Source organism: Melanerpes formicivorus, unplaced genomic scaffold (assembly GCF_026170545.1).
Source record: "Melanerpes formicivorus ecotype bairdi unplaced genomic scaffold, bMelFor1.0.p_v2 SCAF_74, whole genome shotgun sequence".
Classification (NCBI taxonomy): domain Eukaryota; kingdom Metazoa; phylum Chordata; class Aves; order Piciformes; family Picidae; genus Melanerpes; species Melanerpes formicivorus.
The window spans coordinates 1722284-1739655 of record NW_027142426.1 but is presented as its reverse complement, the minus strand read 5'-3'; the positions used below and the strand labels follow the sequence as shown (position 1 = coordinate 1739655).

The window sequence follows — 17372 nt, the reverse complement described above, 5'->3', positions numbered from 1 at the left end:
TGCTTGAGAGCAACCTTGAGTTGCTCTAGTGTGTTCCTTGGTAGCAAAATGTCACCTTTCTCAACAAAACAGAGCAAACATTTCACGTGTGTTGTACCTGCAAACATTTCAACACTGACCTTCCTTTTAACTTTTATGACACTGCCCTATTTATTTTAATGGTTGAGTTCTACAGAGAGACTTACACCTCTCAGAATTTCAAATTATAGACTATTAAAAGCATTCACAAGAAAAAGGTGAAAGCATGCCATCTCCTACCTGCTGTGCACATTAGGCAAAAGCATTTACTTCCTAAACCACTATTCAAACCTTGCATTTGCCAGTTGTTGCAACTGAACTTACTGGTCTGAAGATGAAGAGCTCAGGACTCAAGGTTACTATTAGTCAAGAGCACAATATTACTATTCAGTACTTTCAGTTTTGTACACAATGGACATCAGGGAAATTCAGAAACAGTATGTCAAACATTAAAAGGATTTTTACATTTGTATTAATGCATTGTAGTAACAGAAAGGCTACTAAAAAGATTAAGCAATACTTTCAAATTACTCAGTTTTAGAACTTGCTACATGGTGCTTAGAAGAGTCTATTTAGATGTTTTGGGCTCTTCATTATAAAATAACATTCTCAAGCAGTATTGTTGGGTTTTATGAAGTAATTCATATTGAAGAGATTGACTAAAAGTCTAAGTTATAGAACCTCAAGCTGTATCACAACCTAAATCCTCTAATTTAAAATAAAAACAAAACCTCCTGCTCACAATTTAAGTAAAAGGATGAGTGTGTGAAGCTCTCTACCCCTTGTCTCCAAAGGTTTGCTGTAATTATGCATTGCTGCCCTCAACTTCAAACTGTAGTCCCACACATCTTTCACAATCACTGTATCATTCACGACTGAGGTCTTAAACTCCCGTGTGGTAATGGACAAAAGAAATGAGGCAGCTGAGCCCATCATCCTAGTTATCTGCTCCATCCCCATCACAAAAAGCAGCAAAGTTTGCCCACGGCAGGGACAGGTGAACAACTCAGCGTGGTTTCAGAACACCTACCATTTTCACTTTGCTTCATTTGGTTGGCATATAACAATGACCTGGGTTAAAAAAGACCATGCTTTAGACACTGGTTCCTAAGCCACATACACCTCCCACAGCAGTGGCATCATTTAACATAACCATAGAGAGCAGGCTGTATTTATAGTATCAGCCATCTGACTTCTGTCAACTACTGGACGTCAGAATCTTGAGACCTTAAAGTACTTTTCTCAAGTCAGAACTTGGGAGTTTGCTGTACTTGGAGTTGCAGTAAATGAAGGAAATAACAATGACCTGCATAATCTTATATTTTATGAAAGCAAAATAAACAAAAGGCAGTCCAGAATTACAATTCCTGGATCCCCCAACATCACCGTGCTTGGTACAAAACTGTACAAACATCACTAATCAGATTTCCTCAGTTTACTTTATCCATTAAAAGGAACTAGCAACACTCCGAGCACCTGAAGCAACAAGAACTCCAGTAAGAGTACTGTATTATAGTGACAGTAATTCATACAGGTAATAAAATAATCTTCCAAATGGAGTCATCATCGTAGGGTATCAGTATTCAGATAGCTTTCTGAACAGTATTTTTACTCTGAAGTTGCACACAGGCAAAAATTCGCACAAAACATGTTCTGTCTAGGGGGTATTTTGAGGGGCTGGGCATTTTTTGTGTGTGTGTTTTTGTGTTTAGTGGGGTTTTGTTGGTGTGGTGTTTGGTTGGGTTTTTTTTTAAATTAAAAAACCCCAACAAACATGCACACACAGAAAACCCCTCAAACACCAAAATCCCAACCAACCAACCAACCAGAACCAACAAATGTGAATGCAGACACGCTGGAGGGAAGGGAGGCCATCCAGAGGGACCTTGACAGGCTGGAGAGGTGGGCACAAGCCAACCTCATGAGGTTCAATAAGAGCAAGTGCAGGGTCCTGCATCTGGGTAGAGGCAATCCCAGGCACAAATACAGGCTGGGCAGTGACTGGCTGGAAAGCAGCCCTGAGGAGAGAGACTTGGGGGTGCTGGTGGAGGAGAAGCTCAACATGAGCTCTCAATGTGCACTTGCAGCCCTCAAAGCCAATCAGATCCTGGGCTGTATCAGGAGAAGCGTGGCTAGCAGGTCGAGGGAGGTGATCCTCCCCCTCTACTCAGCCCTGGTGAGACCCCACCTGGAGTATTGTGTCCAGTTCTGGAGCCCCTAGTACAAGAGAGATGTGGAGGTGCTGGAACGTGTCCAGAGAAGGGCCACAAGGATGATCAGAGGGCTGGAGCACCTCTCCTATGAGGACAGACTGAGGGAGTTGGGGCTGTTCAGTCTGCAGAAGAGAAGGCTCCCAGGTGACCTCATTGTGGCCTTCCAGTATCTGAAGGGGCCTACAGGAAGGCTGGGGAAGGACTTCTCAGGATCTCAGATAGTGACAGGACTAGGGGGAATGGAATGAAGCTGGAGGTGGGGAGATTCAGGCTGGATGTGAGGAGGAGGTTCTTCACCATGAGAGTGGTGAAACCCTGGAATGGGTTGTCCAGGGAGGTGGTCGAGGCCCCGTCCCTGGAGATGTTTAAGCCCAGGCTGGACGAGGCTCTGGCCAGCCTGATCTAGTGTGGGGTGTCCCTGCCCATGGCAGGGGGGTTGGAACTAGATGATCCTTGTGGTCCCTTCCAACCCTGAATGATACTATGATACTATTAGAAGGGATTGTTCCCATTACTAATCTGTTAGCCCTCACTCCTCTGTTGCAGGCATTCAAGTTACATCACAAACTCTTTTCTAGAAACAATCATATGTAACCCAACTTGACAGCTGTGTAGTAAACTCCTCCCAATCATCATGTTCTGTAATTGCAAAATGCAGAAAAACACCCAGTCACAGAAGAACAAGTCCTGACCATTCTCTATTATGCAGTAACATCTCACTCCTGAAAATTCTGTAATAAACACATTCATGTAGAAGATTCATGCTGATGGATGTGACCTGAAGCAATCATAGGCATGGCACACAATATTTATTCCTCTTACTGAACACAGTTTTCTTTGGTAAACAGAAAGTGTGCATTAAAGTAGTTCGAACAGGTAAAAGTTATTCACCGTGCTGATCTAGCCATGGATTACTCAATCTAGAAACTCATTCGCTGTCAAAAGGAGCAGGATGACAAGGCACTCCTCGAAAACCTCAAGATAAAATGTTTTACCACAAAATATGTAGATGTCATATAAAAATAGATGTCTTTTCACATCACTGTCACTAGTTTTGATGCAAAAGGCTATTTTTAAAACGAAGAGATCTTGAGGAAGAGTTCTAATTTACAAGTAATTTTGGTTTATATATAGTTGACTGACTTGCTACAGTGAGACATCTGTCACCATAGCTACTAATTACTACTCTTCCAAACACCTCTTAGTTAACTTTTGTTCTCAAAGTTCACACTAAGTCCTAAAAGTCTTCTGCACAAATGCTGGATTATTTCAGGGCAAGCAGAAAAAAAACACCTCACATTTATTGTAATAAAGTCTGGCCCTTCACGTACTCTATCCTTGAAAATTTCCTTTGTAAAAGTAAGTTGCAAGATAGATAAAGGGCATTAACAGCCTCACAAAGAGATGCAACTCTGTTCTGAATTTGGACAAAGCAGAAAAGATTCCTACCAACAAAACCCAAAACAAAACCCACAACTCAGTAGTAACCATATAAAATTTTCTTGAAGAAAACAAAATTATTTGACTTCTCAGCCTACACAGGAATCCTAAAGCATAATTTAGATTGTGTGAAATTGTCATCCTGAAGATGCAGGGAGGTTTTTAAACTATTTTGCTGATTTAAGTGCTAAGGTAAAAATATATTAACAACAGAGCACAATCAAGGGAAAAATTCCCAAGAAATTCTTACTCACACATGGTCCTTAAGATGTCCAAATTGAATCAGAATACAAATGCAATCTGATGAAGAGACTTACTATTTTATGTTACTGCTGTCATAAATTACAATCTCTAACACGAGACACTTTGAAAAAAAAACCAACCAAACCAAAAAACCCCAACACCACCTTCCCTGCTGCATATAGAAAACCAAGCAATTCATAAAAACCAGACTAAAGGTTTTCTAGGAGGACATTGCCCTTGTTGCAAATATTCTCTGCTCCATTCATTAAGGAAGCTGGTAATGCAAGGCATTTTTACAGTTATCTATCATGTAGCACTGTTGTACCAGAGATTACTTCATATAATTTATATCAACTTCTATCACCACATCAAACATTCATGCTGGGGAAAACATGTGGACAAAGTGACTGACTGAGGTTTCGCTTGATGTTACTGTGTTCTGTGTAGTAATTAATTACAGAAATACGCTGCAACTTGATGGGGCTTTAAAATACAAACCTAAAATGTTTCATAGGCCATTACCCAGAAATTCAGACTTCAGAATAATCACTTAACTTCACTACCAAAACACTCATCAATCCTGATGTCCTCACGTTAGTATTTTCCTCCAGAATTAGACTGAAAGCTAAAGACTATCATTTACTGTAATAAATGTTATGAGAGCTTAGCAATATGACACATTCAAACTTCGCAATAACCAAAGTAAACATTATCTTCAAGTGAACAAAGTCCCAAAGGCTGTATTTGTAGGACACACGTATCCAGATAAAGATTTTTGAGTTCTACAAAGGGCAGTTTCCCATACATAACTCAATCTTCTTTCCAAATGTTCCTAATGTTTGCAATTTATCACACTTTCAAGTAGCAAAAGCACCAGTACTAATACCATACTAAAACACTAAGACTATTCACAGATCTAAAATTTCTATTCTTAAATCCATGAGCAAGAAGTGGTTAAAATTTGATAGTTATATTCTTTGCCCAACTTGGTAAAGTGTAAGATCAAAATAAAATACAGTCTTGTCTCTGATGACTGTGATGAAAGATACAACATAAAAAGAGAGATTAGTCATGTTTGGACATCGATTCGCCCTAATTTAAGACCAGAGGTAAAGCTTAAGTCTCTCCTGGTCTTTAAATTTTAAGAGACCAACCTCATTAAAATTTTGCATTAAAAAAAAAAATAAAATCAAAGATCTACAGCACCTAGTAAAAGACTAAATTGCTTTAGCAGGAAAACAGTGGAAAAATAGGCAGAACTGAGAGAAAGCAGAAGACCAATGAAATACAAATGTTTCTTAGAAAGGAAATCCTTAAATACCATCATGATCAGGCATGATAAATACTTAGCACAAGAAACCCATCACTAACATTATCCATTGTCTCTGCTTCCTGAAAAATACTGAAATAATGAGATAGCTGATTAGCAAAAAGTAACTGAAATCAACATTTCCTTAAGAAATCTGCATGGCAGATAGAAGTTTAATAAACCATTACATTTTCCATTTGCAAGCAAATTGGGGGGGGGAAAAAAACCAACACACACAAAAACATCAGAAGCCAAGATTACCAGATATTCCACCATATGAAGAGCCAGAAGATCAAGTTATATGAAAACAAAAAGTGTGAGGCAGCTCATTAGTCTCAAGAAACTCCAAGTCCCAACCATAATCCCAGACATTTCAAAGCAGATGCAGTACAGCAAAAGTTGCTTAACTATCTTGCTACACACAGCTAGTTTCTCCTCTTAGTTAATCATTACATCAAAGCTCCTCTACTTGCAAAGAACAATCTCTTCAAGTGTTCACTTTTCAGCTGTACAGTTTCAACAACAATTCCATTTTGTTTCAAAACTTCCTCATTCCCACTCCTTCCACATAAGGTACTGTGTTTTCCACTACTATTTATTCCATAGCACTGCTAGTTTATGACAGAGAAAACTCCCAGTGACCACACATTCAGATAAATGGGGAAACAAAACCAAACAGAACCCCCAAACAGACACATAAGATTTCACAAACTGCTCCAAATGCAATAGTGGTTTGGTATCACAATAACACTACATAAAACCCCCACAAATATCCTGAAAAGTCTATGAAGCAGCTGTCTCCCTTTCAGAAAGGCAAATATTCCATCTGAAAGGACTCTTCTGAAGTGACTGCAGGGGGCAGCTAAACATCTGCAGCAAGCCCTAGTTAATTCATCCCTCCTTTGCACAAAGAAAAGATTTCTTGCTTTCTGACATCTTTTGCTGCTGAACTATTTATTAAGAGGTGAGAGGTGTCATAAGGAAAACAATGCTCAGCACCTTTCCAAACTGAGTTAGAATGACCGTACTGAGGATAAGCTTAATGTGATAGTGATATAAATTCAACACAGCCAGTAAAATGCAAAGTACATACAAGTTCTAACTCAAAAGAGTTGCCCAAGTACAAATGACACTGCACTAATTTTAATCATGCCCAACTAAACATTTCTGTAACAAGTCCAAACCACAAATACTATGAAAAAAAATACTGCCATGAGAGTTCACTGCACATTTCCTCATACTGAAACCAAGGGGTCACCAGAGCAATTTGCTCCTCTCTGTTTCCCTGCATCAAGTAAAGACAAAACCTTTTTTCACAAACTAAATGTAATTTAATTTTTACTCTGTGTTTTGAACTTCAGCATTCCATAGAGAGAGCAAATGCAATTAACTGGAAACCAAACACTGCCAGAGAAGGGTGCGGCTCCATCCAAAGATGGAAAATTCACTTCCAGCACAGAGGAGAAATTCGATAATCAGGAGCTTAATATTTGTACTCAAGGCACTGCCAAAGCCGTACCTCCAACAAAGTGAGAGCGAAAATGGTCTGGGAGGAGGCTGTATTTATTTGCAACTCATTCCTGGGTCACGACTTTCAAAGCAAGCAATAACCAGATGCTACTATTAATGAACAAAAGCAGATTATTCCGATGTTCCTCTGAGATCAACAGTTAAGGGGGGTTTTTGTTGTTTGTTTGGGGTTTTTTAAGCTTAAGAAAATAAGTAACTACAGCATGCATCCACATACTGAGATGGGTCTGCCAGCAATGTGAGATTGCATGAACTGGAACTTGTTTTTTATAGACTATTTCAGAGCACAGTCAGCCACTTCTTGAGCAGTGCCCTACTGGCTTCAGAACAAGGGGCAGGTGCTGCAGCCTTCTCACTGGTTCAGAATGACAGAACAATCCCAGCAGGCACAGAGGAATGGGCAGAGTGCAGATAACATGTTCAAGGATATGGTAATTACAGGTTCAAACACAGTGACTCACAATTCAGACTGGTCTTACTTGAGGGCAAAAATCACATATGTGGTACTTTGGTTTTACAGATTAGAAGGTTTGCTAATGGGGCAAAACTTGCCAAGGTAATTAGTGCAGTACAGCTTCCTATACAGACAAAAGTACTTTGATGTCTTCTTTCTACCCATTTCCCATCACATCCACAAAGCCACCAGGTATGCTATACTGATAACACCGTGCCCATGAATTTTATTCTACAGACAAGCTAACAACCTGTGCCTGCCCCACGCTGCAACCCCCCTCCCCAAACAAAACAAACCAAACCAAACCAAACTCCTGACCCACAGCAACTTGAATACCTTTTAAAATATCTGTCATTAAAGTATTTAGAATACAAGGTAAGTTCCCACAACCAACCTGCAGGAGCAGGGGCAGGACAATTGCTAATCTTACCCTCAATCAGCCACAGAGCCTGAGAAAGAAGATGTCCACACCTCTCAAAAATGCATTATTAAGCCTTGCAAGTTTTTGTACCAATTATGTCTATTTCCTTCTAAAATGAAGAGAACCCTTTCCCAAATAAAAAACAAACAAACAAAAAACCAAACCAAAACAAAACCCAAACACCAACCAAAAAAACCCAAACACACACCAACATCTTCTAACACCAGCAGTTTTAGATTGTCAGTCTAAGATGAAATATCCACCTTAGATGCTTTAATCCTTTAAACAGCCATCAAGTAATTTTCCAAATGGCAGATCCTTCCGGGTATGAAAACCAGAGGCACTTCAAACCATACACACAGAGATTTCAGGTTGCACTATCCAACTGACATGCACAATATAACACTCTTCTTACCAAGATGATATCCTCTTTTAATGGCTAGAAACACCAGATGGAACTTGTCACAGCTTACCTCCTAAAAGCAGCAATATTAAGTTGCTCCTATGATGTACACCAAATAACTTTACTTCAGTATAATCATCAGAACAGTTGTTTCTCTCTCCTCTTTTTTAAAATGGTAGTTAGGATAAACTTGACTTTTTTTATTCTGAATTAATTTCATTTGTAAACAGAGAAGATGAGAGGGAGAGATGACACAAATACAGCTAGTTTCAGTCCTGAAAAGCATATGCAAAATTATAGCAAGATAACTAGTGCCTCTGACTACCACGCTTTTCCATGCAGCTATCTATTCAGGGATCTTATCTCGCCCAAGTTAGAGAGTTGGTATATTGTTCACCTATGAATGAAGATCAAGTGATTTTTTCTCATTAACTCAGTTGTGATGCTCTGAACTAGATAAAAAAGGGGCAAATTTAGAGGAAATGTCAAGTTTAAAAAAAAAAAAAAAAAAAGAAAATGAGAGATGGACTTAATTCTTTTTTAATACACACTCCCCTGAAACTTAATTCCACAACCTCAAAGTGAAGTGCCACTACACTCTTCACATGCAGCAGCGAAAGGTACATCCATAAATACCGCAACCAGCACACCAATGTGGTAATCATCAAAATCTCATAAGGTTAGAAAAAAAAGATAAATTGTATAATGACTGTAGAAAGGTGGGGGGTGTTCCCATCATAATAGTTATGGGTGGTATTCCCTGATAGCAAATGATTTACAGCATATTATGTTTGCTTTTTACAATCCTGACATTATTTAGTTATGGAAGTTGTAGTTCCACAGACAAGTGAACACACTGCTACTGTGAAAACCCAACAGGCCTAAACACTCACCAGTAAGAATCCCTGAAGCCCTTGCCAAAGCAGGAAAATATTTTCTTTTTTCCTTATTTAAACTAGAGTTTCAGCCACTAGAGGGCAACGTAATTATACGTTGGTCAAGTAAAGCAATTCCCCTCAAGAACTGCAGATCAGAAAGCGAAGTTGAAGACTGTCGTAACAAGGTGACATTTTTTACTACTGTAATTTCCATCAATTATAGCACATCTACTGTGGGCTGTCTCAACTACTAATTTCGTTTTAACAGTCTAGAGCCTCCAACACAAGCTACTTTTAAGCTACAACAGCCACATTAACAATTCTCCTACTTGACAGGTTTTAAAACTGGGTTTCTCAACTTCAATGTTCCTGCTACTGAAATTATGCAAGTTACTGAAATCCTACCAAGAATGTGTATAACTCAGAATGCTCCCAAGGCCTTTTCACATTAAATGTAAAAATTCACCTCTCTAATCAATGGTGAAAAATACCTAGCCAGAAATTGGCTACATGTTGCAAAAGAACTGAAACTAACGTGCTTTTCCCCGTGTCTAATCATCAGTTCAAAAACATTGATATTCTGAGAACAGTTATGCTTTTTCTTAAAAGGTAGCACTTTCTTGAACTGCATTCTCAGGGAAGACCTTATTGCTCTCTACAACTACCGGAAGGGTGGTTGTAGCCAGGAGAGGTTGGTCTCTTCTCCCAGGCAGCCAGCACCAGAACAAGAGGACACAGTCTCAGGCTGTGCCAGGGGAGTTTTAGGCTGGATGTTAGGAGGAAGCTCTATACAGAGAGAGTGATTGCCCATTGGAATGGGCTGCCCGGGGAGGTGGTGGAGCCACCATCATTGGAGGTGTTCAGGAGGAGACTTGATGGGGTGCTTGGTGCCATGGGTTAGTTGTTTAGGTAGGTTGGATTGGTTGATGGGCTGGACATGATGATCTTGAAGGTCTCTTCCAATCTGGTTTATTCTATTCTATTCTAAAAGTACAAAAACAACTAGCAGAAGGATACACACTGGTAACTCAAAGCAAAAGCATTTTAAGTTTTCTTTCAAACTCAACAGTCTCCACAGAACACAGAAGAAAGCTCAGCAAACTTGCTTTCTACAGTCATCAGAAATGATAACATTTACTAAGAGTGGCAAGGCACAATACTGTGCATCAAATCAGTTCCATCTATGCTGTGGAAAAACAGAATCTGTACTGGCTGTTCACCAAAACAGATAAACTCTCAAATTAAGTTCACCTTAAATTCAAACTGCACTCCCAGTACAAACACAGCCTTCCCACAAAAAACATGTTTGTGATTAAGTTTGACATAGGAACATTAAATTTCATATGGTTATAGACAAGCCTATACTTTAATTCAAGGAAAATCAGTGAGGCTTCTATGCTGCCTATAATTAGTCTAGTATTAACACATAGTTTTAAAAAACTTTAATTGGAATTAGGTACTATCCACAGCTGGTTTCAAAGGAAAACAGGTTGGCCCACTAGAAATTTGCAGATTTAGAAGCCACATGGTTAAACACAAAGAGAAACATGTTTGTGACCCCATGGCTTCTTTCTTCCAAACTTTTTGTTAAAATAGTTTTCTTCTACCACCTCCCTGGGCAACTTGTTCCAGTGTTCCACCACCTTCATAGTACAGAGCATCTTCCTAAAGTTCAATTCAAATCCACCCTTAGATCATTTTTGTAGCCCTCTTCTGAACCTGCTCAATCAAGTTCATGTCCTTCTTGTGTTGAGGGCAGCAGAGCTGGACACAGGTGTGGTCCAGTCCAAAGTGGCAGAGTCACCTCTTCCTGTCTGCTGGCCATGCTTCTCTTGACGCAGCTGAGGATGCTATTTGCTTTCTGGGTTGCAAGTGCACGTGGCCGAGTCATGTCCAGGGTTTTGTCCACCAGTACCCCCAAGTCCTTTTCCACAGGGCTGGTCTCTGTCATATCCTCCCCCAGGCTGTATTGATAATGGGCATTGTCCCAACCCAGGTGCAGGACCTTGCACTTAACCTTGTTGAACCTCATGAGGTTTAACTGGGCCCACTACTCCAGCTCATCAAGGCCCCTCTAGATGACATCCCATCCCTCTGGTCTATTAACAGAACCACTCAGCTTGGTGTCATCTGCAAGCCTCTTGAGGGTGCACTTAATCCCACTATCTAGACCATTGATAAAGATATTAAATGTCACTGGTCCCAGTAAAAAGCCCTGAGGAACACCACTTGTCACCCATCTCCAGATGGACATTGAACCACTGACTACTAGCCTCTGGATGCAACCATCCAGTCAATTCCTTATCTACAAAACAGTCTACTCATCAAATCCACATCTTTCCAACTTTGAAAGGAGGATGTTGTTGGGAGGGAGACCATGTCAAAGGCCTTGCAGAAGTCCAGACAGATGACTCCCTGATGTTGTCACTCCATTGTGGAAAACCATTAGGTTGTTCAGGCAGGACTTGCCCTTGGTGAAGCCACGCTGGCTGTCTCAAATCACCTTCCTGTCATCCAAACGCATTATCAGATCTTCTATGAGGATCTTTTATGTGATATTCCCAGGCAGAGAGGGGAGGTTGGACAGGTCAGCAGTTGCTAGAGTCCTCCTTTCTACCCTTTAAAAAAAAGTGTTTAGAGTTTTCCTTCTTCCAGGTACCTCATTTCCAGACTTTTCAAATATCAAGAGCGTGGTTTACCAACCATAAGAGCCAGTTCCCTCAGGACTCTGGGATGCATCTCATCAGGTCCCACAGACTCATGTATATTCAGATACCTTAGGTGGTCACAAACCTTACCTTCACTTACAGTGGGCGGACCTTTGTCCCCCGGGTCCCAGTTTTGCAGTCTTTGAAATCAGGAAGTGTGAGAAGAGAGGTTGCTAGTGAACACCAAGGCAAAATGTCACTGATATTTTCTTCAACTTTCCTTTTCTGGTCAACATACCTGTAGAAGCCCTTCTTGTTATTCTTCACATCCCCTGCCAAGTGCAGCTCCAGCCACACCCTGGGTTTCCTGACCTCATCCCTAAACAACGAGGCAGCATCCCTATACTCTTCCTAAGATACAAGTCCCTGCTTAAACTGCCTGCACACTTCCTTCCTGTCTTCTAGTCTGACCAGCAGGTCTCAACTCAGCCATGATGGTCTCTTCCCTTCCTTGCTTGAATTGACATGAAATTTACTTATAGATCAGTAACAACTCACCTGATTGATTATGCACAGATCCAAGCAAATAACCAGCCACAGTTACATAATCTGGCAAATACAGCTAACAAGTAAAGGGCAAGACTCTCTTACATCAAAGCACTTTTTCACACTGCTCCTGTTAACTAGGTAGGAATTGGCATACCATGGACATCGAAGAAAGGAAGCAAGTCATTCTCCTACTTGATCTTAAAATTACATTCTCCTTCTGTTGCCACCTGACAGTAGCTCCTAGGTTCTGAATATGTGGCTGCAGTTGAGGTACTCTCAAATGAGAGAGTCTGTGACTGGTCCTAGAAAGTAATGTACATACAACCTCAGTCTTTACCTATCTCTTAGCTTTACTGAATAGCACATTCCTCAACAGCACTCAGTATCTCCTACCTAAGGGGTGTGCCAGGAGTCAAGCTCTCTGCTTTCTTCCCTAAGTATTTCAACTACTTTTCATCCTAATAAGTTCCTTCTTTAGCACAAGGCCTATGCTGTGGGGCAGTTAACATTTCATAGTCGACGTAACTACAGCAAAGAGGCACAGAATAGAATAAACCAGGTTGGAAGAGACCTTGAAGATCATCGCATCCAACCCATCAACCAATCCAACCCACCTAAACAACTAACCCACGGCACCAAGCCACCCCATCAAGTCTCCTCCTGAACACCTCCAATGATGGCGACTCCACCACCTCCCTGGGCAGCCCATTCCAATGGGCAATCACTCTCTCTGTGCAGAACTTCTTCCTAACAACCAGCCTAAAACTCCCCTGGCGCAGCCTGAGACTGTGTCCTCTTGTTCTGGTGCTGGCTGCCTGGGAAAAGAGACCAACATCCGCCCTCCTACAACCTCCCTTCAGGTAGTTGCAGAGAGCAATAAGGTCACCCCTGAGTCTCCTCCTCTCCAGGCTAAGCAACCCCAGCTCCCTCAGCTTCTCCTCATAGGGCTTGTGTTCCAAACCCCTCACCAACTTTGTTGCCCTTCTCTGAACACATTCCAGCAAGTCAACCTCCTTCCCAAACTGAGGGGCCCAGAACTGGACACAGCACTCGAGGTGCAGTGTAACCAGTGCAGTGTACAGGGGCAGAATGACCTCCCTGCTCCTGCTGGCCACACTGTTCCTGATGCAGGCCAGGATGCCATTGGCCCTCCTGGCTGCCTGGGCACACTGCAGGCTCATGTTCAGCCTACCATCAACCAGTACCCCCAGGTCCCTCTCTGCCTGGCCGCTCTCCAGCCACTCTGACCCCAGCCTGTAGCACTGCATGGGGTTGTTGTGGCTGATGTGCAGAACCCGGCACTTGGATGTGTTAAATCTCATGCCGTTGGATTCTGCCCATCTGTCCAGCCTGTCAAGGTCTCTCTGCAGAGCCTCTCTACCCTCCAGCAGATCAACTCCTGCCCCCAGCTTGGTGTTGTCTGGAAATTTACTGATGATGGACTCAATGCCCTCATCCAGATCACCAATAAAGATGTTAAAGAGCATGGGGCCCAGCACTGATCCTTGGGGCACACCACTAGTGATCTCTTCTGCTCTCCCAAACATCTGCTTTAGAAGTTGCACCACACCTTCCTCCCCCTTTATATGTTCTGGTTTCTTTTGGGGGAAAAAAAAACAAAAACAAAAACAAAAAACAAACACCACCAAACAAAACCCACACAATTAAACACGTGGAAGAATTGCCCTCTCACCATGCAACTGCAACATGTGCAAAGCACATAAGCAACTAGAGGCACGTCACAGAACATCCTGTACTATAGTTTCAACCATCAGCAGAAGGTACTCTAAAAACAAAGGGGGGCTCCAAACAAACACAAGTAGGTAATTTAACTCTTAGTTTGATTGTCCTAAGACAACTTATTGTTTTTTTCACGCTATTTGTTTATTCCTTGGCTTGCTTTTCTGTCTCTTAAAATTAGGTACAAGTCAAAAAAACAACCCCCACACCAGATTCAGTTATCCAAGGTTCCTCATTTATGTTGTTAAACTGCACTTTTCACACTTAACTCAAAGCTGGACAACTTGAGCAGCTTACCTACCTGGTGACTGCACAAACAGGATGGTATGACGACTTACAGACTCAACAGTTGAGTGTTTCTAGACTTCCAACACCATCCACTCAACGGGCATCAAGGAGAACTAATTCAAAGCACCAGACAGGATCATCAACAACCACCCAACAGCATTTGCCTTCTCTGTTTCTCAAGAGTTTTAACCTCAGTATTTCTTAATAGGTGCATCAGGAACATTGTTTTCTTCACTTCCCTTTGAAAAGTTTAGCTTGAATATTTAAACACCAGCAGCAGTGGACTAGTAAACAAAAACGTGTAAACCACATCAATAGTTCAGAGTAATGAAGGAGAGAAGAAAAATTCCACAACTCACACAGATTATTCTGAAAGAAAAATGGTAGGCATTTCAAACCAACTGAACTTAACCCTTTCTTCCTAAGTCTTGTGCCAATTCCTAAATTACCTTGTATAAAATACTTTGCAAATATTGTTAGACTTTCACAGAGCCCCTCTGGATTTCATCAGTCATACCTACTATAACCAATTATTCATTCAGTTTTTACTTACTACTTGAAACTATAATCATTCACACAAAGAAAGTGATGTCCTGTAAGTTACAACAGACATCATCTTGCAACAGATTTGGTTTTTGCCAGTAAGCCTATAGCATTTATAAAACTTCACTCAAAACCAACGATCACCTTTCATTCTTTCACTGCTATTGTTTTACCAGCTGTGCATGACTTACAAACATTTTGCTCTGCAACCCAGAAGTATGCCCACAGTCAGTCAAGTCAGCTGGAACCTCAATACCACTTAAATGGCAATAGATTATTGCTTATCTCCTCTCAGACTGCTGTACAGCATAATTTAAACTGAAAAATCCATGTATATTAATCCCTAAACCATTCATAAAAAACAAACAAACAAACAAAAAACCCAAACAAGCCAAAACCAAAAAACCCACACAAGACCAAACAAACTCCAAAGAGAGAGAAATAAAAAATAAACCCCAAAACAACCACACAAGAAGAAACACACCAACGTGAGTCAACCTAACAACAGATTTAATAAAGAGCTTCTAAGACTACACATTTTGGAGACCACACAATTTCTTTTCAAGCAATAGTTAACCATCCTTACATTATGTTAAGAATCACTCAGCAAATAGGTAACTTTTCATTTAAGTGCCCACATTGCTGCTCCTCCAACTATACCTGAATTTCTGTTTTTCATTCACTTCAGATATTGTATAACAGAAAAGTTCAAATTGGTAGCAGATGAAGATCATAATTTACTGTGAGTCTCAAAAAACAGCCCCCCCAATTGCCATTTGAAGAAAACTACTAGAGCTTCTGTCAACTACAACCCAAACTGAAATCCTGGATTTCTTCATGAAGCAGCACCTTCAAAACCACATGAAGTAACAGAAACTAATTTAACTGTGATAGAACCATGGAAGTGAACCTAAGTAGTTCCATACTGCTATTTAAAACACAAACCAAAACCACTGATGCAAATGTTAACATCCAGTGCTCTCATTGGCAAATCACAACATATACTTTAAAAAGAAACCCCACTCCATCAAACTATTTAAAAACAGGTTAAGTAGTAAACAATAAGTGTCTCAAATGTAGCAGAGAAATTACATACTCCTTATTAGGAAGAGTCTTACACAAAGAGATTGAACTATTTTTCCCTATAATTTTCCACAAAAAATGACCTGCCTTCCACCTGCATGAGTAGCTCAATGAAAAATATCTACCTGATCCAGAAGTATTTGTTTGGCTATAAATGAAGCTCATCACAACTCTCATTTCTGTATTGCTCATTATGGTGCCTCTTTTTAAGGGTAAGAATAATGTGAAAGCTCATTTAGCTGAGAGAAATACACATTTTTCACAATGAAATGCGCAAGCAGCAGACTTAAAAGAAAATTTTCAAAACTAAAAGCTTTACCTGAAACGATACCTCTAACCTTAATGACAACAGCACACAACTCTGATCTTCAAGCACCTATGCTTAATGGTACAAGCAAATTTGAAAAGAAGAAGTGGTAATATATGCTTCCTGTTGGTGTTTTGTTTCCCCCCGCCTACCCCTGCCAAGAGCAACTTAAAATCTCAAGTGTGTAACTGTGGCTTCAATCGTTGTTTTGCTATTCCCTTTTGGATCACTGCAACAATCATCTTGTCCCTATCCCATGCAATACATTTCCAATGTTGTCAAACTCCATGGGATCTTCACTGATCAGTGCTCTTTTCACCTGACTGTTTATCCCTAATACCAAAAAGTGCTTTGTGTCTCACTGATGATATGAAGCTCACCTCTACAGTTCTCCAGCCTGACATTACAGATGTGCTTCTGCTACCCATGGTACTTAAGCACCTGGAGACTACCTTTCACAGTATCACAGTATCGCCAAGGTTGGAAGAGGATCATTGAGTCCAACCTGTCACCACAGACCTCATGACTAGACCATGGCACCAAGTGCCACATCCAATCCCCTCTTGAACACCTCCAGGGATGATGGTGACTCCACCACCTCCCTGGGCAGACCATTCCAATGACTAGGTGAAGAACTTTCTCCTCACCTCCAGCCTAAACTTCCCCTGGCACAGCTTGAGACTGTGTCCCCTTGTTCTGGTGCTGGTTGCCTGGGAGAAGAGACCAACCCCTTCCTGGCTACAACCACCTTTCAGGTAGTTGTAGAGGGCAATGAGGTCACCCCTGAGCCTCCTCTTCTCCAGGCTAAACAATCCCAGCTCCCTCAGCCTCTCCTCATAGGGCTTGTGTTCAAGGCCTCTCACCAGCCTTGTTGCCCTTCTTTGGATGCCCTCAAGTGTCTCAATGTCCTTCCTAAACTGAGGGGCCCAGAACTGGACACAGGACTCAAGGTACGGCCTAACCAATGCAGAGTACAGGGGCACAATGACTTCCCCGCTCCTGCTGGCCACACTATTCCTAATACAGGCCAGGATGCCATTGGCCTTCTTGGCCACCTGGGCACACTGCTGGCTCATGTTTAGGAGGCTGTCGATCAGCAAAAGACCAGTGCCACAGCAAGGGAACACAAGTATGGCTACCATGCTCAAAAGAGAGAAACTGACCTCAAAAACTGGTAGGTTTGATTTAGAAGGAATAAGACACAAAACAGAAAAATGTCTTTCATTCTTCCATCTCACTCCAGCTCCTGAAATTACTAGTGTCTGGCTGTCCCATCATCACATAACACTTACCTCAAACATATTT

General features: G+C 41.2%; 1 protein-coding gene across 37 annotated transcripts in view; it reads right to left on the bottom strand.

Annotated features, from left to right (window-relative positions):
• Nucleotides 1-17372, bottom strand: part of SLMAP (sarcolemma associated protein) — a 92256-nt gene that overhangs the window by 60929 nt on the left and 13955 nt on the right. Inside the window, exon 1 of one of the 37 annotated variants that reach the window (XM_068163734.1) lies at nt 5485-5582. The exons of the other annotated variants lie outside the window; for them this stretch is intronic. Within the exon in view, the coding sequence (XP_068019835.1) occupies nt 5485-5499 (15 nt within the window). The 5' untranslated portion in view covers nt 5500-5582. Of the gene's footprint in view, nt 1-5484; nt 5583-17372 lie in introns of those variants that run through there. 37 annotated transcript variants of the gene reach the window in all.